We start from the raw sequence: 27,737 nt of genomic DNA, 5'->3' as shown, positions 1-27,737 counted from the left end.
AATGACGTATCCGACTAAAATCATATTGGATTTGCCTGGTGTAAGAACCAACTAAAGACTCGAATTTACAACAGAACTTTATTAAAGACATCAAGACTCACTTAACAACGTCTACATTGGAAAGGTATATAGAACAAGACAAGAGAGTTAGTCCTTCAAGGTTCTCTCAATGGCTTACCAAAATATGGAGTTATCGGGTAAGGTTTGCTTTTCACATTTTTGGAAAATCGCACAAAGCTATTCGAGGGCTGTCTGCATTAGCCATTCCTAATTTAGTAATGATGAACTAGAGGGAATGCAACTACACAACACAACCCACCGCCAATTGTTAGGCCACTCTGTTACCAACGAAAAGTGAGATTAACCATCACGTTGTAACGTCCCCGGCTGAAAGTCACTTCGGCTCAGCTGCGGCCCCAGTGTTAACGTTTTATAGAAAGTACCAATGAAAAGTATCAGTGACATAGAGACACTGCATAGAAAGAACCAATGAAGAGCACGCTAGCCTCAATCACGTGGACACAATCCCAGAATAGCAGGTAGTTACCAAAATACTGTGTGACTGGAAACAGTATCTTCAGACCCACTGATAACAAACTTTCTACATCTTATCAAAATACTGTGTGACTGGGAACAGTGTCTTCAGACCCACTGATAACAAACTTTCTACATCTTGCGAAAAAAATTTTTTTTTTATTTAATCTAAATTCCATCAGATTTAATGTCTCAGAGGTTTGAAGGATTTTCAGGGAACATTAAAAACAAAGAGCGAGAGAAAATACCTTACACCTTCACAGATGAAAACTAAAAGAATTTAAATAAATCTTTATCTGATCCTTCATAATATTACTCTACAATAAATCCTAAAAATAAACATCGTTTAGAACGCATGTTTTGCGAAGTTCGCAATACGGTTTATTGTATTACATTCTGCGATTGCACATAGACATGCGCAATACGTATCTTCCAGGCATCCACTCACACGGAATGCAGCGAAGAGATAATACTCGGTGTGACTAGAGAAACCGGAAATAAAACATAACGGACGCCGTTAAAAGTTCATTTGGAAGCGGAAATGGTACCACTCGGTCTGTGGTTCCACGTCCTCCTTTAGTTTTAAGACTACGGCCAAAGCAAGCAAGTGCTAAGAATATTACACGTCATATCATTCCACAGTGTCTTTACAGAAACAGTTCACCAAGTACTTGAAGTGTAAGGTAGTTAGAGATAAAACAGAGACAGTATCCACTTCAGTAGAAAACCAGAAAACTAACAGTCCTAAGATCAACCAATATTTTAACAAAACTCAATTGTGATGATTACTTCATAAATACGTTTAACCATATTATTTTCTACTATTTTGAAATAGAAAACTGAGACGTAACGAAAAGACTCTTCTAACCCATGTAAATTTTATTTGTTACCATCATTTCACAAAAACAAATACTTACAAAAAACGTACTACTACACAACACACGATACATTTCAGTAAAAATACTGGATCGATCGTCTTCAAAACTACCGTAAAAAACATGGAAAATTATAACACATTGAACACGTTTAACAACTCAAATGGAAACCTGTTCTTGGTATTTAAATACAAGGGGAATAATTAGGTTTAATGTATATACAGTCTTAACAAATTAAAACATCTTCAACAAAATATGCTAATTGCTAGGCCTCGTTTCAAAGTTGAACACTTATTTATACATCAAAATAAAGGTTTTTTTTTCACTGAACCACTTTTCTCTGTCCTAATTAAAATATTTACTTTAAAAAGGACCAAGCTTTAAGGTGAGCTGTATTCTACTCATGAGATAAAATATTCCCTGTCATCTATTCATTTCTACCAACATATTTCCACAATGTAATTATCCTTATAGACCATTCACTACAGTCGTTAAAACACTTTAGTAGCAGTTTAAATGAGTAAGTAAACACTCCTTACCACCCTACTTGTTTTACATAAGTAAGTAAACATTCCTTACCAGCCTACTTGTTTTACATGAGTAAGTAAACATTCCTTACCAGCCTACTTGTTTTACATGAGTAAGTAAACATTCCTTACCAGCCTACTTGTTTTACATGAGTAAGTAAACATTCCTCACCAGCCTACTTGTTTTACATGAGTAAGTAAACATTCCTCACCAGCCTACTTGTTTTACATGGGTAAGTAAACATTCCTCACCAGCCTACTTGTTTTACATGAGTAAGTAAACATTCCTCACCAGCCTACTTGTTTTACATGAGTAAGTAAACATTCCTCACCAGCCTACTTGTTTTACATGAGTAAGTAAACATTCCTCACCAGCCTACTTGTTTTACATGAGTAAGTAAACACTGCTTACCAGCCTACTTGTTTTACATGGGTAAGTAAACACTGCTTACCAGCCTACTTGTTTTACATGAGTAAGTAAACATTCCTTACCAGCCTACTTGTTTTACATGAGTAAGTAAACATTCCTTACCAGCCTACTTGTTTTACATGAGTAAGTAAACATTCCTTACCAGCCTACTTGTTTTACATGAGTAAGTAAACATTCCTTACCAGCCTACTTGTTTTACATGAGTAAGTAAACATTCCTTACCAGCCTACTTGTTTTACATGGGTAAGTAAACACTGCTTACCAGCCTACTTGTTTTACATGGGTAAGTAAACATTCCTTACCAGCCTACTTCTTTTACATGAGTAAGTAAACATTCCTTATCAGCCTACTTCTTTTACATGAGTAAGTAAACATTCCTTACCAGCCTACTTGTTTTACATGGGTAAGTAAATATTCCTCACCAGCCTACTTGTTTTACATGAGTAAGTAAACATTCCTTACCAGCCTACTTGTTTTACATGGGTAAGTAAACACTGCTTACCAGCCTACTTGTTTTACATGGGTAAGTAAATATTCCTCACCAGCCTACTTGTTTTACATGAGTAAGTAAACATTCCTTACCAGCCTACTTGTTTTACATGGGTAAGTAAACACTGCTTACCAGCCTACTTTGTTTTACATGGGTAAGTAAACATTCTTACCAGCCTACTTGTTTTACATGGGTAAGTAAACACTGCTTACCAGCCTACTTGTTTTACATGAGTAAGTAAACATTCCTTACCAGCCTACTTGTTTTACATGGGTAAGTAAACACTGCTTACCAGCCTACTTGTTTTACATGAGTAAGTAAACATTCCTTACCAGCCTACTTGTTTTACATGGGTAAGTAAACACTGCTTACCAGCCTACTTGTTTTACATGAGTAAGTAAACATTCCTTACCAGCCTACTTGTTTTACATGGGAAAGTAAACATTCCTTACCAGCCTACTTGTTTTACATGGGTAAGTAAACATTCCTTACCAGCCTACTTGTTTTACATGGGTAAGTAAACATTCCTTACCAGCCTACTTGTTTTACATGAGTAAGTAAACACTGCTTACCAGCCTACTTGTTTTAAAGGAATAAGTAAACACTGCTTACCAGCCTACTTGTTTTAAAGGAATAAGTAAACACTGCTTACCAGCCTACTTGTTTTACATGAGTAAGTAAACATTCCTTACCAGCCTACTTGTTTTACATGGGTAAGTAAACACTGCTTACCAGCCTACTTGTTTTACATGGGTAAGTAAACACTGCTTACCAGCCTACTTGTTTTACATGGGTAAGTAAACACTCCTTACCAGCCTACTTGTTTTACATGGGTAAGTAAACATTCCTTACCAGCCTACTTGTTTTACATGGGTAAGTAAACACTGCCTTACCAGCCTACTTGTTTTACATGAGTAAGTAAACATTCCTTACCAGCCTACTTGTTTTACATGAGTAAGTAAACATTCCTTACCAGCCTACTTGTTTTACATGAGTAAGTAAACATTCCTTACCAGCCTACTTGTTTTACATGGGTAAGTAAACATTCCTTACCAGCCTACTTGTTTTACATGGGTAAGTAAACATTCCTTACCAGCCTACTTGTTTTACATGGGTAAGTAAACATTCCTTACCAGCCTACTTGTTTTACATGGGTAAGTAAACATTCCTTACCAGCCTACTTGTTTTACATGGGTAAGTAAACATTCCTTACCAGCCTACTTGTTTTACATGGGTAAGTAAACATTGCTTACCAGCCTACTTGTTTTACATGAGTAAGTAAACATTCCTTACCAGCCTACTTGTTTTACATGGGTAAGTAAACATTCCTTACAAGCCTACTTGTTTTACATGGGTAAGTAAACATTCCTTACCAGCCATTACCATGGGTAAGTAAACATTCATACTTTAGCCACTTGTTTTACATGAGTAAGTAAACATTCCTTACCAGCCCTACTTGTTTTACATGGGTAAGTAAACACTGCTTACCAGCCTACTTGTTTTACATGAGTAAGTAAACATTCCTTACCAGCCTACTTGTTTTACATGAGTAAGTAAACATTCCTTACCAGCCTACTTGTTTTACATGAGTAAGTAAACATTCCTTACCAGCCTACTTGTTTTACATGAGTAAGTAAACACTGCTTACCAGCCTACTTGTTTTACATGGGTAAGTAAATATTCCTCACCAGCCTACTTGTTTTACATGAGTAAGTAAACATTCCTTACCAGCCTACTTGTTTTACATGGGTAAGTAAACACTGCTTACCAGCCTACTTGTTTTACATGGGTAAGTAAATATTCCTCACCAGCCTACTTGTTTTACATGAGTAAGTAAACACTGCTTACCAGCCTACTTGTTTTACAGGAGTAAGTAAACACTGCTTACCAGCCTACTTGTTTTAAAGGAATAAGTAAACACTGCTTACCAGCCTACTTGTTTTACATGAGTAAGTAAACACTGCTTACCAGCCTACTTGTTTTACATGAGTAAGTAAACACTGCTTACCAGCCTACTTGTTTTACATGAGTAAGTAAACATTCCTTACCAGCCTACTTGTTTTACATGAGTAAGTAAACACTGCTTACCAGCCTACTTGTTTTACATCAGTAAGTAAACATTCCTTACCAGCCTACTTGTTTTACATGGGTAAGTAAACATTCCTTACCAGCCTACTTGTTTTACATGGGTAAGTAAACATTCCTTACCAGCCTACTTGTTTTACATGAGTAAGTAAACATTCCTTACCAGCCTACTTGTTTTACATAAGTAAGTAAACACTGCTTACCAGCCTACTTGTTTTACATGAGTAAGTAAACATTCCTTATCAGCCTACTTGTTTTACATGAGTAAGTAAACATTCCTTATCAGCCTACTTGTTTTACATGAGTAAGTAAACATTCCTTACCAGCCTACTTGTTTTACATGGGTAAGTAAATATTCCTCACCAGCCTACTTGTTTTACATGGGTAAGTAAATATTCCTCACCAGCCTACTTGTTTTACATGGGTAAGTAAACATTCCTTACCAGCCTACTTGTTTTACATGGGTAAGTAAACACTGCTTACCAGCCTACTTGTTTTACATGAGTAAGTAAACACTGCTTACCAGCCTACTTGTTTTACATGGGTAAGTAAACATTCCTTACCAGCCTACTTGTTTTACAGGAGTAAGTAAACACTGCTTACCAGCCTACTTGTTTTAAAGGAATAAGTAAACACTGCTTACCAGCCTACTTGTTTTACATGAGTAAGTAAACACTGCTTACCAGCCTACTTGTTTTACATCAGTAAGTAAACATTCCTTACCAGCCTACTTGTTTTACATGAGTAAGTAAACATTCCTTACCAGCCTACTTGTTTTACATGAGTAAGTAAACATTCCTTACCAGCCTACTAGTTTTACAGGAGTAAGTAAACACTGCTTACCTGCCTACTTGTTTTACATGGGTAAGTAAACATTCCTTACCAGCCTACTTGTTTTACATGAGTAAGTAAACACTGCTTACCAGCCTACTTGTTTTACATGGGTAAGTAAACATTCCTTACCAGCCTACTTGTTTTACATGAGTAAGTAAACATTCCTTACCAGCCTACTAGTTTTACAGGAGTAAGTAAACACTGCTTACCTGCCTACTTGTTTTACATGGGTAAATAAACACTGCTTACCTGCCTACTTGTTTTACATGGGTAAGTAAACATTCCTTACCAGCCTACTTGTTTTACAGGAGTAAGTAAACACTGCTTACCAGCCTACTTGTTTTACAGGAGTAAGTAAACACTGCTTACCAGCCTACTTGTTTCACATGGGTAAGTAAACATTCCTTACCAGCCTACTTGTTTTACATGAGTAAGTAAACATTCCTTACCAGCCTACTTGTTTTACATGAGTAAGTAAACATTCCTTACCAGCCTACTTGTTTTACATGGGTAAGTAAACACTGCTTACCAGCCTACTTGTTTTACATGGGTAAGTAAACATTCCTTACCAGCCTACTTGTTTTACATGGGTAAGTAAACATTCCTTACCACCCTACTTGTTTTACATGAGTAAGTAAACATTCCTTACCAGCCTACTTGTTTTACATGAGTAAGTAAACATTCCTTATCAGCCTACTTGTTTTACATGAGTAAGTAAACATTCCTTACCAGCCTACTTGTTTTACATGAGTAAGTAAACACTGCTTACCAGCCTACTTGTTTTACATGGGTAAGTAAATATTCCTCACCAGCCTACTTGTTTTACATGAGTAAGTAAACATTCCTTACCAGCCTACTTGTTTTACATGGGTAAGTAAACACTGCTTACCAGCCTACTTGTTTTACATGGGTAAGTAAACATTCCTTACCAGCCTACTTGTTTTACATGGGTAAGTAAACATTCCTTACCACCCTACTTGTTTTACATGAGTAGGTAAACATTCCTTATCAGCCTACTTGTTTTACATGAGTAAGTAAACACTGCTTACCAGCCTACTTGTTTTACATGAGTAAGTAAACATTCCTTACCAGCCTACTTGTTTTACATGGGTAAGTAAACACTGCTTACCAGCCTACTTGTTTTACATGAGTAAGTAAACATTCCTTACCAGCCTACTTGTTTTACATGAGTAAGTAAACATTCCTTACCAGCCTACTTGTTTTACATGATTAAGTAAACATTCTTACCAGCCTACTTGTTTTACATGGGTAAGTAAACATTCCTTACCAGCCTACTTGTTTTACATGAGTAAGTAAACATTCCTTACCAGCCTACTTGTTTTACAGGAGTAAGTAAACACTGCTTACCAGCCTACTTGTTTTACATGGGTAAGTAAACATTCCTTACCAGCCTACTTGTTTTACAGGAGTAAGTAAACACTGCTTACCAGCCTACTTGTTTTACAGGAGTGAAGTAAACACTGCTTACCAGCCTACTTGTTTTACATGAGTAAGTAAACATTCCTTACCAGCCTACTTGTTTTACATGGATTGAAGTAAACACTGCTTACCAGCCTACTTGTTTTACATGGGTAAGTAAACACTGCTTACCAGCCTACTTGTTTTACATGGGTAAGTAAACATTCCTTACCAGCCTACTTGTTTTACAGGAGTAAGTAAACACTGCTTACCAGCCTACTTGTTTTACATGGGTAAGTAAACACTGCTTACCAGCCTACTTGTTTTACATGGGTAAGTAAACATTCCTTACCAGCCTACTTGTTTTACATGGGATTAAGTAAACATTCCTTACCAGCCTACTTGTTTTACAGGAGTAAGTAAACACTGCTTACCAGCCTACTTGTTTTACAGGAGTAAGTAAACACTGCTTACCAGCCTACTTGTTTTACATGGGTAAGTAAACATTCCTTACCAGCCTACTTGTTTTACAGGAGTAAGTAAACACTGCTTACCAGCCTACTTGTTTTACAGGAGTAAGTAAACACTGCTTACCAGCCTACTTGTTTTACATGGGTAAGTAAACACTGCTTACCAGCCTACTTGTTTTGCATGAGTAAGTAAACATTCCTTACCAGCCTACTTGTTTTACATGGGTAAGTAAACACTGCTTACCAGCCTACTTGTTTTACATGGGTAAGTAAACACTGCTTACCAGCCTACTTGTTTTACATGGGTAAGTAAACATTCCTTACCAGCCTACTTGTTTTACATGGGTAAGTAAACATTCCTTACCACCCTACTTGTTTTACATGAGTAAGTAAACATTCCTTACCAGCCTACTTGTTTTACATGAGTAAGTAAACATTCCTTACCAGCCTACTTGTTTTACATGAGTAAGTAAACATTCCTTACCAGCCTACTTGTTTTACATGAGTAAGTAAACATTCCTTACCAGCCTACTTGTTTTACATGAGTAAGTAAACATTCCTTACCAGCCTTCTTGGCTGCATACATATTGGCTTCTTCCTGTGCCTTACTGATGTTCTTTTTGTATCTGATCCGTTTGTTGCCAAACCAATTAGAAATCTAAGGGGAGAAAAAATCCTTAAACAATTCATCCATGTTTATTGAAGACTGTGGTTTTACACTAATTATCAAATCCTAAAACAGTTCATCCATGTTTACTGAAGACTGTGGTTTTAAACTACTGATCAAATCCTAAAACAATTCATCCATGTTTATTGAAGACTGTGGTTTTAAACTACTGATCAAATCCTAAAACAGTTCGTCCATGTTTACTGAAGACTGTGGTTTTACACTACTGATCAAATCCTAAAACAGTTTATCCATGTTTATTGAAGACTGTGGTTTTACACTACTGATCAAATCCTAAAACAATTCATCCATGTTTATTGAAGACTGTGGTTTTAAACTACTGATCAAATCCTAAAACAGTTCGTCCATGTTTATTGAAGACTGTGGTTTTAAACTACTGATCAAATCCTAAAACAGTTCGTCCATGTTTACTGAAGACTGTGGTTTTACACTACTGATCAAATCCTAAAACAGTTTATCCATGTTTATTGAAGACTGTGGTTTTACACTACTGATCAAATCCTAAAACAATTCATCCATGTTTATTGAAGACTGTGGTTTTAAACTACTGATCAAATCCTAAAACAGTTCGTCCATGTTTACTGAAGACTGTGGTTTTACACTACTGATCAAATCCTAAAACAGTTTATCCATGTTTATTGAAGACTGTGGTTTTACACTACTGATCAAATCCTAAAACAATTCATCCATGTTTATTGAAGACTGTGGTTTTAAACTACTGATCAAATCCTAAAACAGTTCGTCCATGTTTATTGAAGACTGTGGTTTTAAACTACTGATCAAATCCTAAAACAGTTCGTCCATGTTTACTGAAGACTGTGGTTTTAAACTACTGATCAAATCCTAAAACAGTTCGTCCATGTTTACTGAAGACTGTGGTTTTACACTACTGATCAAATCCTAAAACAGTTCATGCTTATTTACAGAAGACTGTGGTTTTACACTACTGATCAAATCCTAAAACAGTTTGTCCATGTTTACAGAACCTGCTCACCTGGGAAACTGTGATTCCACATTTCCTGGCTAGTTCCTCCTTGGCCTCTTCACTAGGGTATGGATTACTAAGGTGTGAATAAAAGTATTCATTCAATAGTTCTGTGGCTTGTTTACTAAAGTTTCTTCTCTTTCGTCTGTAGAAAGATAACATTCATGCATCGAAATCCATCATTTATCTTTAACAAGTGTAGTTTTTAATTTTTGTAGAACTAGCACATTATCATAAAATGTAATGAGCTTTAAGTTAAAAACTTTATGAAATTTTGATATTACGTCATAAAAATGACATCTTTATTATCAATAGGTAACAGTTAAAATTATGGTTTTTTGTCACTAGGTGTTACCGTTTTTTTTTTTAAATTAGGCCTAGGTTTCTAATTTTAAAATATTAAAAAACAGTTGTAAGTGAGCTTGAAACATTTTGAGACAACTATTTACAGAAAACAAAATCTTCAATTCCTCGAACAAAATTTCTATTTAATGTTAACTACAAATACTTTAATATTTATAAAGATTGCTTTATTTTGTATTTATTATTAGAATGTTCCATCAGTTTAACACTAACAAAGAGGATTATTCATCTTATGTTTGGTTAAATCAAACTTATCAAATTTTTTGTGGTTGATTTATATTTATTAAGTATAAATTTTAAATTTCTAAAAAAAAAAATAGTTTTTAGAATTATAGGCCCTCAAGGCCTGGCATGGCCAAGCGCGTAAGGCGTGCGATTCGTAATCTGAGGGTCGCGGGTTCGCGCCAAACATGCTCGCCCTCCCAGCCGTGGGGGCGTTATAATGTGACGGTCAATCCCACTATTCGTTGGTAAAAGAGTAGCCCAAGAGTTGGCGGTGGGTGGTGATGACTAGCTGCCTTCCCTCTAGTCTTACATTACTAAATTAGGGACGGCTAGCACAGATAGCCCTCGTGTAGCTATGTGCGAAATTCCAAAACAAACAAACAAACAATAGGCCCTCAAACAAGTGGTAAGTTATATTCTGGAAAAAATATTTTCTAAAAAACATAATCAAAGAGATTAATTCATATAAAGTGTAATAATACCAGTTGAAAAATATTTGACTTAGGTTTACATATGAGAATGTGATAATATACTATCAAGTAACAGTACAACAACAGAAGTGAAACAACAGAAAAACATCAACAAGTTCATGACAATATACTATCAAGTATCAGTACACCAACAGAAGTGAAACAACAGAAAAACATCAACAAGTTCCTGACAATATACTATCAAGTACCAGTACACCAACAGAAGTGAAACAACAGAAAAACATCAACAAGTTCCTGACAATATACTATCAAGTACCAGTACACCAACAGAAGTGGTACAACAGAAAAACATCAACAAATTCCTCACAATATACTATCAAGTACCAGTACACCAACAGAAGTGAAACAACAGAAAAACATCAACAAATTCCTGACAATATACAATCAAGTATCAGTACACCAACAGAAGTGAAACAACAGAAAAACATCAACTATTTACCAACAGGATAAGTTGCACATGAAATAAACAAAAGACTTTTTGCCCCATCGTGATTGGTATGTTATTCATTTCGAAATAAAGGCAGGCTACAAAAAATACATAATATGAAGAGAAACCTAATAAAATGATTTAGATTATCTTAAGCATTATACACTATCGACACTTTTGTAGCAGACAAATGTTTCTTCTCATGAAGTGTACTGGGAAATAGTAAAGACAGTAAAGAATAAAGATGCGCATGGATCTTCACAGCTCGTATTGAACTTGAAGGGTAAAACTAATTATTTACGACAAAAAAAAGAAATAAAGAAAACTTTCTCTGATTATTTATCATGTTTTTGATGTTACGTCAAAGTATTTACATAAGGTAAACGTTAAAATAATTTTCCTAATTCAAATAAAGTATTATACTCAACAAAGCTCTTTTAAATGTAATTTAGGCCTAAAAATAGGCTTAGCGAAATGCATTTTAAAGTTTGAAATTAACTACTATGTCTGTTGTGTCTCGGCTGTCCCGATGGGCTCTGGTATCTGTCGAAAGGTCTCGTTGGCAGTGGATACATCAGACATACATAATGTAGTTGACATGTGGTTATTCATTCTTCTTTACTTTCACTCGTTTGTAGAATTTAGGCTCGAAAAAAAGGCTTAGCAAATAACACATGCTTGAACATGAGGGTTTGTGTTACGTTAACCACAGGTATAACTTATGTAAAATAATATATAACAACTGGCAATCATGTATTTTGTAGATCTGTTTGTTTAAATTGTTAAGAAGCGTTATGCCAAGATTGGTTGCAGACAAACCTAGCATCCAAAAACCTGGATCTCAGGATCATGACTGCTTCGCACGTGCTCTGTTTCAGCTGGACTTGGATCGAGTTGAACTTCCGATGAATTATATGAACCATCCGTTCGATTTCTTTAGCCGTGATTGGTCGACTACGACTCTGTTCTCTTAACAGGTTCATAACGTGGGCTGTAAATTCACTACACGCCTATAGGGGAAAAAAAACAAACTTTCTGGAAGTCACATAAGTTTAATCGAGCATTAATTAACAGAAACTTATAAACCTTTCTGGATAAATTAACCACACATAATAAACGTGGATAACATTGTCACTGAACAATGTTAGTTCTAGCATATTTACTACAACTTTCGTTTTTAAACAATGTTAAAATATATATGTAAAAAACGGCTCGTTTGGGTTGAGAAAATATTTTTACGTAGAGGAGCGAACAACGTTTAGACCTTCTTCGGTCATCGTCAGGTTCACAAAGAAAGTTCTCTACAAGTGGGTTTTCTCATTATCAGTGATTAATATTAAAAATTGTATAATAGTTACAAACGATAAAACTGCCATAATTGAAACATCTTGAATAAATAAAATATATAGAAATTTCTACACTTTCAACAAGAACAAAGAAATTTAGTAAAAACTGAATTTCAACAAACTTAGTGCCTTTGTTCGGTACACTTAAGTTTCACCTGACTTACTGTTTTCCTCCAATACGACTGGATTTAACTACATGTAGCGGTTATCAGTAACTTAAAGATGCTCTTAATAACTTCATCACTATTCTCAAGTTGAAAACCACACATACCAGACAAGAGGGGAAACAGCCGACAAACACCGCCCACAATTGGGCTATTCTAACCGAACAGTGTAATTAATCGTCACATAACATTATCATCCTTCTGAAACACACACATGGCTAAAAGAACAAGCATGTTCGAACCCGTGACTCACAGATTGTGAGAAGTCCTAACCACTAGGGAAAGTCATTTCAAGCCACTTAACAGCAGCCTATAGGCATCTCTGTAATAGTTTTAACAGCAGCCTATAGGCATCTCTGTAATAGTTTAAACAGCAGCCTATAGGCATCTGTAATAGTTTTAACAGCAACCTATAGGCATCTGTAATAGTTTAAACAGCAACCTATAGGCATCTGTAATAGTTTAAACAGCAACCTATAGGCATCTGTAATAGTTTAAACAGCAACCTATAGGCATCTGTAATAGTTTAAACAACAACCTATAGGCATCTGTAATAGTTTAAACAACAACCTATAGGCATCTGTAATAGTTTAAACAACAACCTATAGGCATCTGTAATAGTTTAAACAACAACCTATAGGCATCTGTAATAGTTTAAACAACAACCTATAGGCATCTGTAATAGTTTAAACAGCAACCTATAGGCATCTGTAATAGTTTAAACAGCAACCTATAGGCATCTCTGTAATAGTTTAAACAGGAACCTATAGGCATCTGTAATAGTTTAAACAGCAACCTAGAGGCATCTGTAATAGTTTAAACAGCAACCTATAGGCATCTGTAATAGTTTAAACAGCAACCTATAGCCATCTCTGTAATAGTTTAAACAGCAACCTATAGCCATCTCTGTAATAGTTTAAACAGCAACCTATAGCATCTGTAATAGTTTAAACAGCAACCTATAGCATCTGTAATAGTTTAAACAGCAACCTATAGGCATCTGTAATAGTTTAAACAACAACCTACAGCATCTGTAATAGTTTAACCAGCAGCCTATAGGCATCTCTGTAATAGTTTTAACAGCAGCCTATAGGCATCTCTGTAATAGTTTAAACAGCAGCCTATAGGCATCTGTAATAGTTTTAACAGCAACCTATAGGCATCTGTAATAGTTTAAACAGCAACCTATAGGCATCTGTAATAGTTTAAACAGCAACCTATAGGCATCTGTAATAGTTTAAACAACAACCTATAAGCATCTGTAATAGTTTAAACAACAACCTATAGGCATCTGTAATAGTTTAAACAACAACCTATAGGCATCTGTAATAGTTTAAACAACAACCTATAGGCATCTGTAATAGTTTAAACAACAACCTATAGGCATCTGTAATAGTTTAAACAACAACCTATAGGCATCTGTAATAGTATAAACAGCAACCTATAGGCATCTGTAATAGTTTAAACAGCAACCTATAGGCATCTCTGTAATAGTTTAAACAGGAACCTATAGGCATCTGTAATAGTTTAAACAGCAACCTATAGCCATCTCTGTAATAGTTTAAACAGCAACCTATTGGCATCTGTAATAGTTTAAACAGCAACCTAGAGGCATCTGTAATAGTTTAAACAGCAACCTAGAGGCATCTGTAATAGTTTAAACAGCAACCTATAGGCATCTGTAATAGTTTAAACAGCAACCTATAGCCATCTCTGTAATAGTTTAAACAGCAACCTATAGCCATCTCTGTAATAGTTTAAACAGCAACCTATAGCATCTGTAATAGTTTAAACAGCAACCTATAGCATCTGTAATAGTTTAAACAGCAACCTATAGGCATCTGTAATAGTTTAAACAACAACCTACAGCATCTGTAATAGTTTAACCAGCAACCTATAGGCATCTCTGTAATAGTTTAAACAACAACCTATAGGCATCTGTAATAGTTTAAACAACAACCTATGGGCATCTGTAATAGTTTAAACAACAACCTATAGGCATCTGTAATAGTTTAAACAGCAACCTATAGGTATCTGTAATAGTTTAAACAGCAACCTATAGCCATCTCTGTAATAGTTTAAACAGCAACCTATAGGCATCTGTAATAGTTTAAACAGCAACCTATAGCCATCTCTGTAATAGTTTAAACAACAACCTATAGGCATCTGTAATAGTTTAAACAGCAACCTATAGGTATCTGTAATAGTTTAAACAGCAACCTATAGCCATCTCTGTAATAGTTTAAACAACAACCTATAGCCATCTCTGTAATAGTTTAAACAGCAACCTATAGGCATCTGTAATAGTTTAAACAGCAACCTATAGCCATCTCTGTAATAGTTTAAACAACAACCTATAGCCATCTCTGTAATAGTTTAAACAGCAACCTATAGGCATCTGTAATAGTTTAAACAGCAACCTATAGCATCTGTAATAGTTTAAACAGCAACCTATAGGCATCTCTGTAATAGTTTAAACAGGAACCTATAGGCATCTGTAATAGTTTAAACAGCAACCTATAGGCATCTGTAATAGTTTAAACAGCAACCTATAGGCATCTGTAATAGTTTAAACAGCAACCTATAGGCACCTGTAATAGTTTAAACAGCAACCTATAGGCATCTGTAATAGTTTAAACAACAACCTATAGGCATCTGTAATAGTTTAAACAACAACCTATAGGCATCTGTAATAGTTTAAACAGCAACCTATAGGCATCTGTAATAGTTTAAACAGCAACCTACAGGCATCTGTAATAGTTTAAAATTAAAGTGATCTCTGTATTTAGAGCTATCAGTGACCTAGGTTAAATGATCTATATTTGAAGCATCAGTTCTTACTTATTCAAGTCTCAAAACTACACGAACTTTCTGGTAAATATTAAAAGATTATTTTAACCTTTAAAATCGAAACAAAAATCGAATATTAAGCACGTGTTTTGTTAAGTGTTCAACTTTGTAAAGCACCTAATAATATCTGATCTTGTAATTTGCGTGTTTCCTACTGGTTCGTGATCGTACATCCGAAGGGTCCACGTTTTGTGTTCCGATGCCACAAAACGCGCTCGTAACTTCACGACGGTTGGTGCATTATAGAAGTGGCAGTCAAATTCCGCTATTTGATTACAGAAGCTCCACAGTTAGCGGTAGGTGCTGGTGACTGACTTGTTGTCCTTTTTGGCCCGCGTGTTGTTCTGCACAAAATATCCAATGCAAACAAACGTTCATTTTTACTTCAAATTATCAACCTATGACAAAGCCTGTGGTGACGAGAAACCCACTTAAAGTACTTTACTACAGATTTCACCCCCCAAAAAAAAAAACAAAAAATGTTTTCTTAATTTTTAACTGCAGAGATTAAAAAAAACAAACAAATAAACCACTAGCGCCCTCTTTTCATTCAAACTGAAGTGTAGTCGAGACTTCTGGGTAGATGAATGAAGGGTAGTGAATCTCAACGTCATCAAACCGTTCGTTGCAACCTATCACGAGCCACGTTCCAATACCACTCTATTAACATTCAATTCGCACGTAAATAAAACGTGAATTTAAGTACCTACTTTACAAGCATCAGTTATTTTAGTCCCTATCAAACAGTAGAGTCACACAAACTCATCACTCTAAAGAAAAGCCAGCACGAGTTTTGTGAAGTCCCGACTTGTTTGTTTAATAACCATTCATTCTCAGTATACGTGATATCCTAGTACGATTTAAGTTTGTTAGAAGTTTAGGGTCACGATTTATTTTTATAAGTCTGCGAATCCTTACGAAAACAGATTTAAATAAACAAGTGCTGGTCTGATATACAGAAGAAGTAGGGTCATATTAATATCATTTTGATTCCAAATTACGTTTACTATTCGTTTGTTTGTTCAATTTTCGTGCCAAGCCACTCGAAGACTGTCTGCGCTAACAATCCTCAATCAACAGACAGCTAGTCATCACCGCTCACCATCAGCTCTGGGCTACTCTTTTACCAACGAGTAGTGGGGCTGACCGTCACATCGTAATGCTCCTACGACTGAAATGAGACGAGTGTGTTCGGCGAGAGGTTTCGGTCCCGTGACTCAGGCCTAACTTGTAATCAACTTATTAAAAAAAAAACACGTGTTAATGAATCTTTTACATTTCTGGTACCAGCTTTGAAAACGTCATGTTTGAGAACGTAAATGTCTCTAACTTCTATCTTCTGCGAAATTACCTAATTATAATAACATGCGTAGCAGCCGTGAGACTTACGAGGCCCTAATATTAAAAACGGAAGTTTAAAATCTGTTTCGAAAGTTTCTATGATACACTTTAAATCACCTAAAATTTAAGTCGTGCCTAGATCCATTCAACTGACCGATTTCCTTCTTTAAGACATGAATTATTCATTATATTTTCATGCGAAATTACCATAGTAGATATTTCTCAACACGAGTACAAATATACATAACAAAACACACACGTGTCCCTCCGTGTTTACACGAACATGCACACTCACTGAACTAAACAAAATCGCACGTGATTAATAGCAGTTATCCGGATTTAAGCGATAACGCACCGAGAAGAATCCGAAGGTTTCACGAATTCGTCCACAATGAGCAAAGAAAGATGACTCATGTGAAGACGCCAAGTAAGAATGCGATTATAACTCCAGACAAAAGGTTAGATATTTTAAAAACGTCCTTTTGGTAGGAAGTTAAGAAAATATTACACTCTGAATTGAATGCTGAGATGGTTCCTTGTCTTTCGAGAAGATATAAATTGGAATAACTGGTATATAAATTGGAATAGCTTTCTGATATAAAGATAACTATAATATCCATGCTTTACAGAGTTTTGTATCGTAATTATCAAGGTTTATTAATTCAACTCTGAACAGCTGGCCAGGTGGTTGGGGCGCTTGACTCGTTATCTGAGGGTCGTGAGTTCGAGTCCCTGTCTCACAAAACATGCTCGCCCTTTCAGCCGTAGGGGCATTATAATTTAACAGTCAAACCCACTAACCATTGGTAAAAGCTTAGCGCAAGAGCTGACGGTTGGTGGTAATGACTTTTCTTTAGCCTTTCACAACTAAAATAAGGACGGCTAGCGTAGATAGTCCTCGTGCAGATTTGCGCGAAAATAAAAACAAACTCAACAGGCACCTTCACCCTGACATGTAACATGAGCATATCGAAACAAAAATGTCTGTTTGTTTACATATTCTGTCCGTCCACCAACTGATCTGTCTGTAAGTCGTTTGTCTGTCTAGATAACTCAGAAAATACTTTCGGTAAACACTGGCACAATTTATCTTAGCCTCGCTGGACATTATACAAATCTTGAGTGACCACTAGCCCTTCAGTACATCAGAATAAGATCCGAGTCCTAACAAAGGTCACAACCACAAAAGGGTTACTGTATCTCGGCATGTTACTAACGGTCGAAAGAGAACCACATACAGACAGGATCATATCTATAAAAACAGTCCCTGGGAGAAAGGAGGATTTGAAATATCTACACAAGCTGAAAAGCAAACAGAACACGTACGACGCTGAAAAGGTTCTTTCAAAACTGAGGTTCGCAGATAAAAAAATATATATATCAAAAGAAAAAACACGACAAAGTCTTTTCGTGACAGAACCGTAACGAGTAGTAATGAATAATTTTGTTACAGAAAATTTACTCTAAGACGATAATCGGTTCACAAAATATTATCTACAAGTTTCGGAGAGAACCAATAAAAGTTACACTTAACCCTAAATACAAACAACTAAATGACCTACTACATAATGGACTATCTGTGCTGTGCCTGAAGTGAGATATCGAAAATCGATTTGCTAGCATTATAGGCCTTCAGACACTTACCTCTGAGCCACTAGAGGGCTCTGTAAATTTTAACTTCAGTTAAATGATTTAAGGAAAAAGCAGTTTTGAAATCTCCATTTCTTGGTGTTTATTTCAGCTTACTGCTTAAGAGCAAAAATACACAACGAGATATTTACATTTCGTCCACCGTAGGGATCGAACCTCGAATTTAATAATCCCTCAAGCTTACCGCTGATACACCGGATTATAAGTGAAAACATCATTTGGTATAACACAAGAGTGTAATTAGAGAGATAAAGTAATTTAACAAAACAACTTATTGCAAAGTTAAAATAGAATCAAATGAATAAATATCGAGTTATAATAAATGTTTCCCGCCACAAGAGAAACCTTTCAATTACTAAGATAGGGCAAGTCTGTAACACCCACTACTTGGCAACTTGGTTGACAGCAAAAATTACATTAAAAACGTATTTATAGCACAGATAGCAAGATTATCTGGTGGTATTCTTAATCTGGAGCTGAAGACAAAAAGGAAGTCAAACCAGTCAGTCAAACCCTAAGCTAATAGATTGAATGTTACTCTTATTACCAACACACGACCCCCAAAATTACAGAGTTCGATTTGGTGGCAGCGGGATACGAGCCATGGATCTCGGATCCACAGTCCGACACGTTATTAACTAGGCCACATCTGGACCACCTCTACACGTTCGTCCAACAAAAATGAACAAATCAAGTTAGATTTAGTATTGGTTTTAAAATTCCACTTTTGAAACGCCTACTTGAAATCCGTCTAGCCAATGTTCCTACATCTTATAAGTTAAAGAAAATTAAAGTATAATTTTTTAAAATTATTTCAACCAGTTAAAACTCCCCCCCCCGCTGGTACAGCGGTAACTCTCCAGATTTAAAACGCTAAAATTAGGGGTTCTATTTCCCTCGGTGGGCATAGCAGAAAGCCCGATGTGGCTTTGCTATTAGAAAATCACACACCCATTTATAACTTCTACCGTACTGGACATTTTAGGACAAGTTAATTAAATAAAAATGGTACTTACTTTGCTTAATAAAATATTAACTGTGCCCTCATGTGAGTGTTTTTATAACTATAATTAGAAAATCTTATATGTTCTTTCTAACACTGAATTAGTGTGAAATGTTAAGTAAAACCCTTCCTTTATGATGATAAATAAACATTTAATACATACACACATCCGGTTGGTTAATCTGGTAAAGAAAACTTATCAATAACAAAGTCGTTGTTTTATTTTTTTACCGACAAAATCTAATTATTCTAGTCACTTCATTATCTCAGGGACTGTAACCATGGTAACATACAAGAGAGACCATTTTACACTTACAGTGTTGTTTTTTTCACTTCTCTCCTGTTTAGGTTAGGGTTAATTGTTTTAAATATAAACGATTTTATTATTTCTTTTAAAGCAGGAATTATTCTTTGTGTCGTATATCTTCTAGCAAGATATTTAAGCTCCACAATAATTTATAATATATATAGATTTGTCTTAAGAAAGAAATATTACACATTAACTCCTACGCGACAAAGGGTGTTCAATTTTTCCATTCATACTGAAACGTAACAGTAAAACCCCACTCCAGGCATCGAATTATAAAAGGATATTTAACTTTTCCTTCAAAGCTACGCACAGGAAGTGAAGTGTTTGTTTATTTTTAACTTTACGCAAAGCTACTCGAGAGCTATCTGCACTAGTCGTCCTCAATTTTAAAATGATAGACCAGAGGGAAGGTAGCTAGTAAACACCACCCACCGCCAACGCTTGAGTTACTCTTTTACCAACGAAGAGTGGGACTGGTCGTACATCATAACGCCCCACGGAATAAATCACGAGCACGTTTGGTGACGGAATTCAAATTCGCGTCCCTACAGATTGCGGGTCGAGCGCCCCCTTATCAACATGCCATACTAGGCTTAAAACAAAGAAACAGTTAGCAGATTAAAAAAAATCAAATAATCAATAATACTTTTAAAGGTGAATAACAAGAAATATACATACTCGTAAGTTTTTCTCTTATGGAGTAAATACAAATGTCATATGGGTTTAAAAGTCTAAAGATTCGTTTATTTATTGAGCAACAAACATACTTTAATGATTGAAAGTTATTCTCGTGTTCACGATGAGACATACTTGCCAAATAAAAAGTAAAATAACGCTGAATTTAATCCGAGATTCTTATTGTGCTCGAACTAAAAACAAACAATAATAAAACGCACGAGCATTAGAAATGTTCTTAATTAGGTTCATTCCTCACCTGTTCGTATTTTTCTAGTTCCTGATGATAAATCTGTCTAATCTGCGTTAGCTTTGATCTGTAATCTGAATGTTCTATCGTATGGTCAAGCTGGCCTTCTCCACCAGAGGCCGCTGCCGACGCATTTGTTGCTGCAACAGCGCCTCCACCTTTCTCAGGACCTGTGATTCCCTCCGCTATTAACATGTTATCTAGCCTCATTAACTGTGGATCATGGGGTTCATCTTCTTGTGTGTTACGTAGACTTAGAACTGTGCGAAAAAACATATAGTTTATTAGACTCATCCGTTAATAAAACAACAGTAAAATCTTCACAATTATCTCAACGGTTCACGGTCCGATATCGCAAACACCTTATTGATAGCATTACAAAATTATATTAACACATCAAATACTATGAATTTATAAATAAATTTATGTTGCACGTTTAAACCATGTTTTATTCATAACAGTATTAGACAAGCGCCATCTATCGTAGAATTCATAAAACCATGCCATAGTTTCACATCAGATGCAATCTGGATGGTTCTTATAAAATGACGCCACCTGAATAATTCTTTATATCATGTGTAGTCTTTATAATATGCAAAGCAATGTACTGTAACAGAGTATTGTATTTGTAACTTGAAAGTCACTGAGATCAAAGTCACAAACTAAACAAAGAATAACCGATAATCGAAACCATTTCAAAATGAAGGACTACCTTTTGGAAGTTCTTTAATCTTCTTGTTTTGTGATTCATGTAATTACAGATATATTTGTTATGATTCACTTATAACACTACACATGTAATTACAGATATATTTGTTAGGATTCACTTATAACACTACACATGTAATTACAGATATATCCCTAAGTTCTATTTGTCGTCAGAACATTTATAATATCCTGGTAATAAACATGTACGGCTCGGAAAGTAAATGTATTGCCAAACGGATAAGACGCAAGAAGTGGATTAGATGAGTATCAAAATTAATATATAGTTCAGGTAACAAGTACACAAAGAGGGTGAGTTAAGAAGTGGATCAGATGAGTATCAAAATTAATATACAGTTCACGTAACAAGTACACAAAGAGGGAGAGTTAAGAAGAGGATCAGATGAGAATCAAAATTAATATACAGTTCAGGTAACAAATACACTAAGAGGGTGAGTTAAGAAGAGGATCAGATGAGTATCAAAATTAATATATAGTTCTGGTAACAAGTACACAAAGAGGGTGAGTTAAGAAGTGGATTAGATGAATATCAAAATTAATATATAGTTCAGGTAACAAGTACACAAAGAGGGTGAGTTAAGAAGTGGATTAGATGAGTATCAAAATTAATATACAGTTCAGGTAACAAGTACACAAAGAGGGTGAGTTAAGAAGTGGATCAGATGAGAATCAAAATTAATATATAGTTCAGGTAACAAGTACACAAAGAGGGTGAGTTAAGAAGTGGATCAGATGAGTATCAAAATTACTATATAGTTCAGGTAACAAGTACACAAAGAGGGAGAGTTAAGAAGTGGATCAGATGAGAATCAAAATTAATATATAGTTCAGGTAACAAGTACACAAAGAGGGTGAGTTAAGAAGTGGATCAGATGAGTATCAAAATTACTATATAGTTCAGGTAACAAGTACACAAAGAGAGAGAGTTAAGAAGTGGATTACATGAGCATCAAAATTAATATATAGTTCAGGTAACAAGTACACAAAGAGGGAGAGTTGAGAAGTGGATCAGATGAGCATCAAAATTAATATATAGTTCAGGTAATAAGTACACAAAGAGGGAGAGTTAAGAAGTGGATTAGATGAGTATCAAAATTAATATATAGTTCATGTAACAAGTACACAAAGAGTATGAGTTGAGAAGTGGATCAGATGAGTATCAAAATTAATATATAGTTCAGGTAACAAGTACACAAAGAGGGAGAGTTAAGAAGTGGATCAGATGAAAATCAAAATTAATATACAGTTCAGGTAACAAGTACACAAAGAGAGAGAGTTAAGAAGTGGATTAGTTGAGCATCAAAATTAATATACAGTTCAGGTAACAAGTACACAGAGGGAGAGTTAAGAAGTGGATCAGATGAAAATCAAAATTAATATACAGTTCAGGTAACAAGTACACAAAGAGAGAGAGTTAAGAAGTGGATTAGATGAGCATCAAAATTAATATATAGTTCAGGTAACAAGTACACAAAAACGGTGAGTTAAGAAGTGGATCAGATGAAAATCAAAATTAATATACAGTTCAGGTAACAAGTACACAAAGAGGGTGAGTTAAGAAGTGGATCAGATGAAAATCAAAATTAATATACAGTTCAGGTAACAAGTACACAAAGAGAGAGAGTTAAGAAGTGGATTAGATGAGCATCAAAATTAATATATAGTTCAGGTAACAAGTACACTAAGAGGGAGAGTTAAGAAGTGGATCAGATGAGCATCAAAATTAATATATAGTTCAGGTAACAAGTACACAAAAAGGGTGAGTTAAGAAGTGGATCAGATGAAAATCAAAATTAATATACAGTTCAGGTAACAAGTACACAAAGAGGGTGAGTTAAGAAGTGGATCAGATGAAAATCAAAATTAATATACAGTTCAGGTAACAAGTACACAAAGAGAGAGAGTTAAGAAGTGGATTAGATGAGCATCAAAATTAATATATAGTTCAGGTAACAAGTACACAAAGAGGGAGAGTTAAGAAGTGGATTAGATGAGCATCAAAATTAATATATAGTTCAGGTAACAAGTACACAAAGAGTGTGAGTTAAGAAGTGGATCAGATGAAAATCAAAATTAATATACAGTTCAGGTAACAAGTACACAAAGAGAGAGAGTCAAGAAGTGGATTAGATGAGCATCAAAATTAATATATAGTTCAGGTAACAAGTACACAAAAAGGGTGAGTTCAGAAGTGAATCAGATGAAAATCAAAATTAATATACAGTTCAGGTAACAAGTACACAAAGAGAGAGAGTTAAGAAATGGATTAGGTGAGCATCAAAATTAATATATAGTTCAGGTAACAAGTACACAAAGAGGGAGAGTTAAGAAGTGGATTAGATGAGCATCAAAATTAATATATAGTTCAGGTAACAAGTACACAAAGAGTGTGAGTTAAGAAGTGGATCAGATGAAAATCAAAATTAATATACAGTTCAGGTAACAAGTACACAAAGAGAGAGAGTCAAGAAGTGGATTAGATGAGCATCAAAATTAATATATAGTTCAGGTAACAAGTACACAAAAAGGGTGAGTTAAGAAGTGGATCAGATGAAAATCAAAATTAATATACAGTTCAGGTAACAAGTACACAAAGAGGGTGAGTTCAGAAGTGAATCAGATGAAAATCAAAATTAATATACAGTTCAGGTAACAAGTACACAAAGAGAGAGAGTTAAGAAGTGGATTAGATGAGCATCAAAATTAATATATAGTTCAGGTAACAAGTACACAAAGAGGGAGAGTTAAGAAGTGGATCAGATGAGAATCAAAATTAATATATAGTTCAGGTAACAAGAACACAAAGAGGGAGAGTTAAGAAGTGGATTAGATGAGTATCAAAATTAATATATAGTTCAGGTAACAAGTACACAAAGAGAGAGAGTTAAGAAGTGGATTAGATGAGAATCAAAATTAATATATAGTTCAGGTAACAAGTACACAAAGAGGGTGAGTTAAGAAGTGGATCAGATGAGTATCAAAATTACTATATAGTTCAGGTAACAAGTACACAAAGAGAGAGAGTTAAGAAGTGGATTACATGAGCATCAAAATTAATATATAGTTCAGGTAACAAGTACACAAAGAGGGAGAGTTGAGAAGTGGATCAGATGAGCATCAAAATTAATATATAGTTCAGGTAACAAGTACACAAAGAGGGAGAGTTAAGAAGTGGATTAGATGAGTATCAAAATTAATATATAGTTCATGTAACAAGTACACAAAGAGTATGAGTTAAGAAGTGGATTAGATGAGCATCAAAATTAATATATAGTTCAGGTAACAAGTACACAAAGAGGGTGAGTTAAGAAGTGGATTAGATGAGCATCAAAATTAATATATAGTTCAGGTAACAAGTACACAAAGAGGGTGAGTTAAGAAGTGGATCAGATGAAAATCAAAATTAATATACAGTTCAGGTAACAAGTACACAAAGAGAGAGAGTTAAGAAGTGGATTAGATGAATATCAAAATTAATATATAGTTCAGGTAACAAGTACACAAAGAGGGTGAGTTAAGAAGTGGATTAGATGAGTATCAAAATTAATATATAGTCCAGGTAACAAGTACACAAAGAGGGTGAGTTAAGAAGTGGATCAGATGAGAATCAAAATTAATATATAGTTCTGGTAACAAGTACACAAAGAGGGTGAGTTAAGAAGTGGATTAGATGAGTATCAAAATTAATATATAGTTCAGGTAACAAGTACACAAAGAGGGAGAGTTAAGAAGTGGATTACATGAGCATCAAAATTAATATATAGTTCAGGTAACAAGTACACAAAGAGGGTGAGTTAAGAAGTGGATTAGATGAGCATCAAAATTAATATATAGTTCAGGTAACAAGTACACAAAGAGGGAGAGTTAAGAAGTGGATTAGATGAGTATCAAAATTAATATATAGTTCATGTAACAAGTACACAAAGAGTATGAGTTAAGAAGTGGATTAGATGAGCATCAAAATTAATATATAGTTCAGGTAACAAGTACACAAAGAGGGTGAGTTAAGAAGTGGATTAGATGAGCATCAAAATTAATATATAGTTCAGGTAACAAGTACACAAAGAGGGTGAGGTAAGAAGTGGATTAGATGAATATCAAAATTAATATACAGTTCAGGTAACAAGTACAAAAAGATGGTGAGGTAAGAAGTGGATAAGATGAGCATCAAAATTAATATATAGTTCAGGTAACAAGTACACAAAGAGAGAGAGTTAAGAAGTGGATTAGATGAATATCAAAATTAATATATAGTTCAGGTAACAAGTACACAAAGAGGGAGAGTTAAGAAGTGGATCAGATGAGAATCAAAATTAATATATAGTTCAGGTAACAAGTACACAAAGAGGGTGAGTTAAGAAGTGGATCAGATGAGAATCAAAATTAATATATAGTTCAGGTAACAAGTACACAAAGAGAGAGAGTTAAGAAGTGGATTAGATGAGCATCAAAATTAATATATAGTTCAGGTAACAAGTACACAGAGAGGGTGAGTTAAGAAGTGGATCAGATGAAAATCAAAATTAATATACAGTTCAGGTAACAAGTACACAAAGAGAGAGAGTTAAGAAGTGGATTAGATGAGCATCAAAATTAATATATAGTTCAGGTAACAAGTACACAAAGAGGGTGAGTTAAGAAGTGGATCACATGAGAATCAAAATTAATATATAGTTCAGGTAACAAGTACACAGAGAGAGAGAGTAAGAAGTGGATTAGATGAGCATCAAAATTAATATATAGTTCAGGTAACAAGTACACAAAGAGGGTGAGTTAAGAAGTGGATCACATGAGAATCAAAATTAATATATAGTTCAGGTAACAAGTACACAAAGAGAGAGAGTTAAGAAGTGGATTAGATGAGCATCAAAATTAATATATAGTTCAGGTAACAAGTACACAAAGAGGGAGAGTTAAGAAGTGGATCAGATGAGAATCAAAATTAATATATAGTTCAGGTAACAAGTACACAAAGAGGGTGAGTTAAGAAGTGGATCACATGAGAATCAAAATTAATATATAGTTCAGGTAACAAGTACACAAAGAGGGTGAGTTAAGAAGTGGATTAGATGAGCATCAAAATTAATATATAGTTCAGGTAACAAGTACACAAAGAGGGTGAGTTAAGAAGTGGATCAGATGAAAATCAAAATTAATATACAGTTCAGGTAACAAGTACACAAAAAGAGAGAGTTAAGAAGTGGATCAGATGAGTATCAAAATTAATATATAGTTCAGGTAACAAGTACACAAAGAGGGTGAGTTAAGAAGTGGATCACATGAGAATCAAAATTAATATATAGTTCAGGTAACAAGTACACAAAGAGAGAGAGTTAAGAAGTGGATTAGATGAGCATCAAAATTAATATATAGTTCAGGTAACAAGTACACAAAGAGGGTGAGTTAAGAAGTGGATCAGATGAAAATCAAAATTAATATACAGTTCAGGTAACAAGTACACAAAAAGAGAGAGTTAAGAAGTGGATCAGATGAGTATCAAAATTAATATATAGTTCAGGTAACAAGTACACAAAGAGAGAGAGTTAAGAAGTGGATCAGATGAGCATCAAAATTAATATATAGTTCAGGTAACAAGTACACAAAGAGAGAGAGTTAAGAAGTGGATCAGATGAGTATCAAAATTAATATATAGTTCAGGTAACAAGTACACAAAGAGGGAGAGTTAAGAAGTGGATTAGATAAGTATCAAAATTAATATATAGTTCAGGTAACAAGTACACAAAGAGGGAGAGTTAAGAAGTGGATTAGATGAGTATCAAAATTAATATATAGTTCAGGTAACAAGTACACAAAGAGGGAGAGTTAAGAAGTGGATCAGATGAGAATCAAAATTAATATATAGTTCAGGTAACAAGTACACAAAGAGGGAGAGTTAAGAAGTGGATCAGATGAAAATCAAAATTAATATATAGTTCAGGTAACAAGTACACAAAGAGGGAGAGTTAAGAAGTGGATCAGATGAGTATCAAAATTAATATATAGTTCAGGTAACAAGTACACAAAGAGGGAGAGTTAAGAAGTGGATTAGATGAGCATCAAAATTAATATATAGTTCAGGTAACAAGTACACAAAGAGGGAGAGTTAAGAAGTGGATCAGATGAGTATCAAAATTAATATATAGTTCAGGTAACAAGTACACAAAGAGGGTGAGTTAAGAAGTGGATTAGATGAGTATCAAAATTAATATATAGTTCAGGTAACAAGTACACAAAGAGGGTGAGTTAAGAAGTGGATTAGATGAGTATCAAAATTAATATATAGTTCAGGTAACAAGTACACAAAGAGGGTGAGTTAAGAAGTGGATTAGATGAGTATCAAAATTAATATATAGTTCAGGTAACAAGTACACAAAGAGAGAGAGTTAAGAAGTGGATCAGATGAGTATCAAAATTAATATATACTTCAGGTAACAAGTACACAAAGAGGGAGAGTTGAGAAGTGGATCAGATGAGTATCAAAATTAATATATACTTCAGGTAACAAGTACACAAAGAGGGTGAATTAAGAAGTGGATTAGATGAGTATCAAAATTAATATATAGTTCAGGTAACAAGTAC

At 34.8% G+C, this 27,737-nt stretch overlaps 1 protein-coding gene across 7 annotated transcripts in view; it reads right to left on the bottom strand.

The window, feature by feature from the left end:
* The window catches only part of LOC143247840 (homeobox protein extradenticle-like), a 137,544-nt gene that overhangs the window by 21,008 nt on the left and 88,799 nt on the right, over positions 1-27,737 (bottom strand). For 6 of the 7 annotated variants that reach the window (XM_076496369.1, XM_076496370.1, XM_076496374.1 and 3 more), the window contains 4 exons: positions 20,442-20,692; positions 11,663-11,853; positions 9,347-9,482; positions 8,229-8,322 (listed from right to left, as the gene is read on the bottom strand). In XM_076496369.1, coding sequence (XP_076352484.1) covers positions 8,229-8,322; positions 9,347-9,482; positions 11,663-11,853; positions 20,442-20,692 — 672 coding nt within the window. The remainder of the gene's footprint in view (positions 1-8,228; positions 8,323-9,346; positions 9,483-11,662; positions 11,854-20,441; positions 20,693-27,737) is intronic. The other variant, XM_076496371.1, reaches the window with a different exon arrangement.

Source organism: Tachypleus tridentatus, chromosome 3, assembly GCF_004210375.1.
Source record: "Tachypleus tridentatus isolate NWPU-2018 chromosome 3, ASM421037v1, whole genome shotgun sequence".
In the NCBI taxonomy this organism is placed as follows: domain Eukaryota; kingdom Metazoa; phylum Arthropoda; class Merostomata; order Xiphosura; family Limulidae; genus Tachypleus; species Tachypleus tridentatus.
This window is presented reverse-complemented; position numbering and strand designations above follow the sequence as displayed.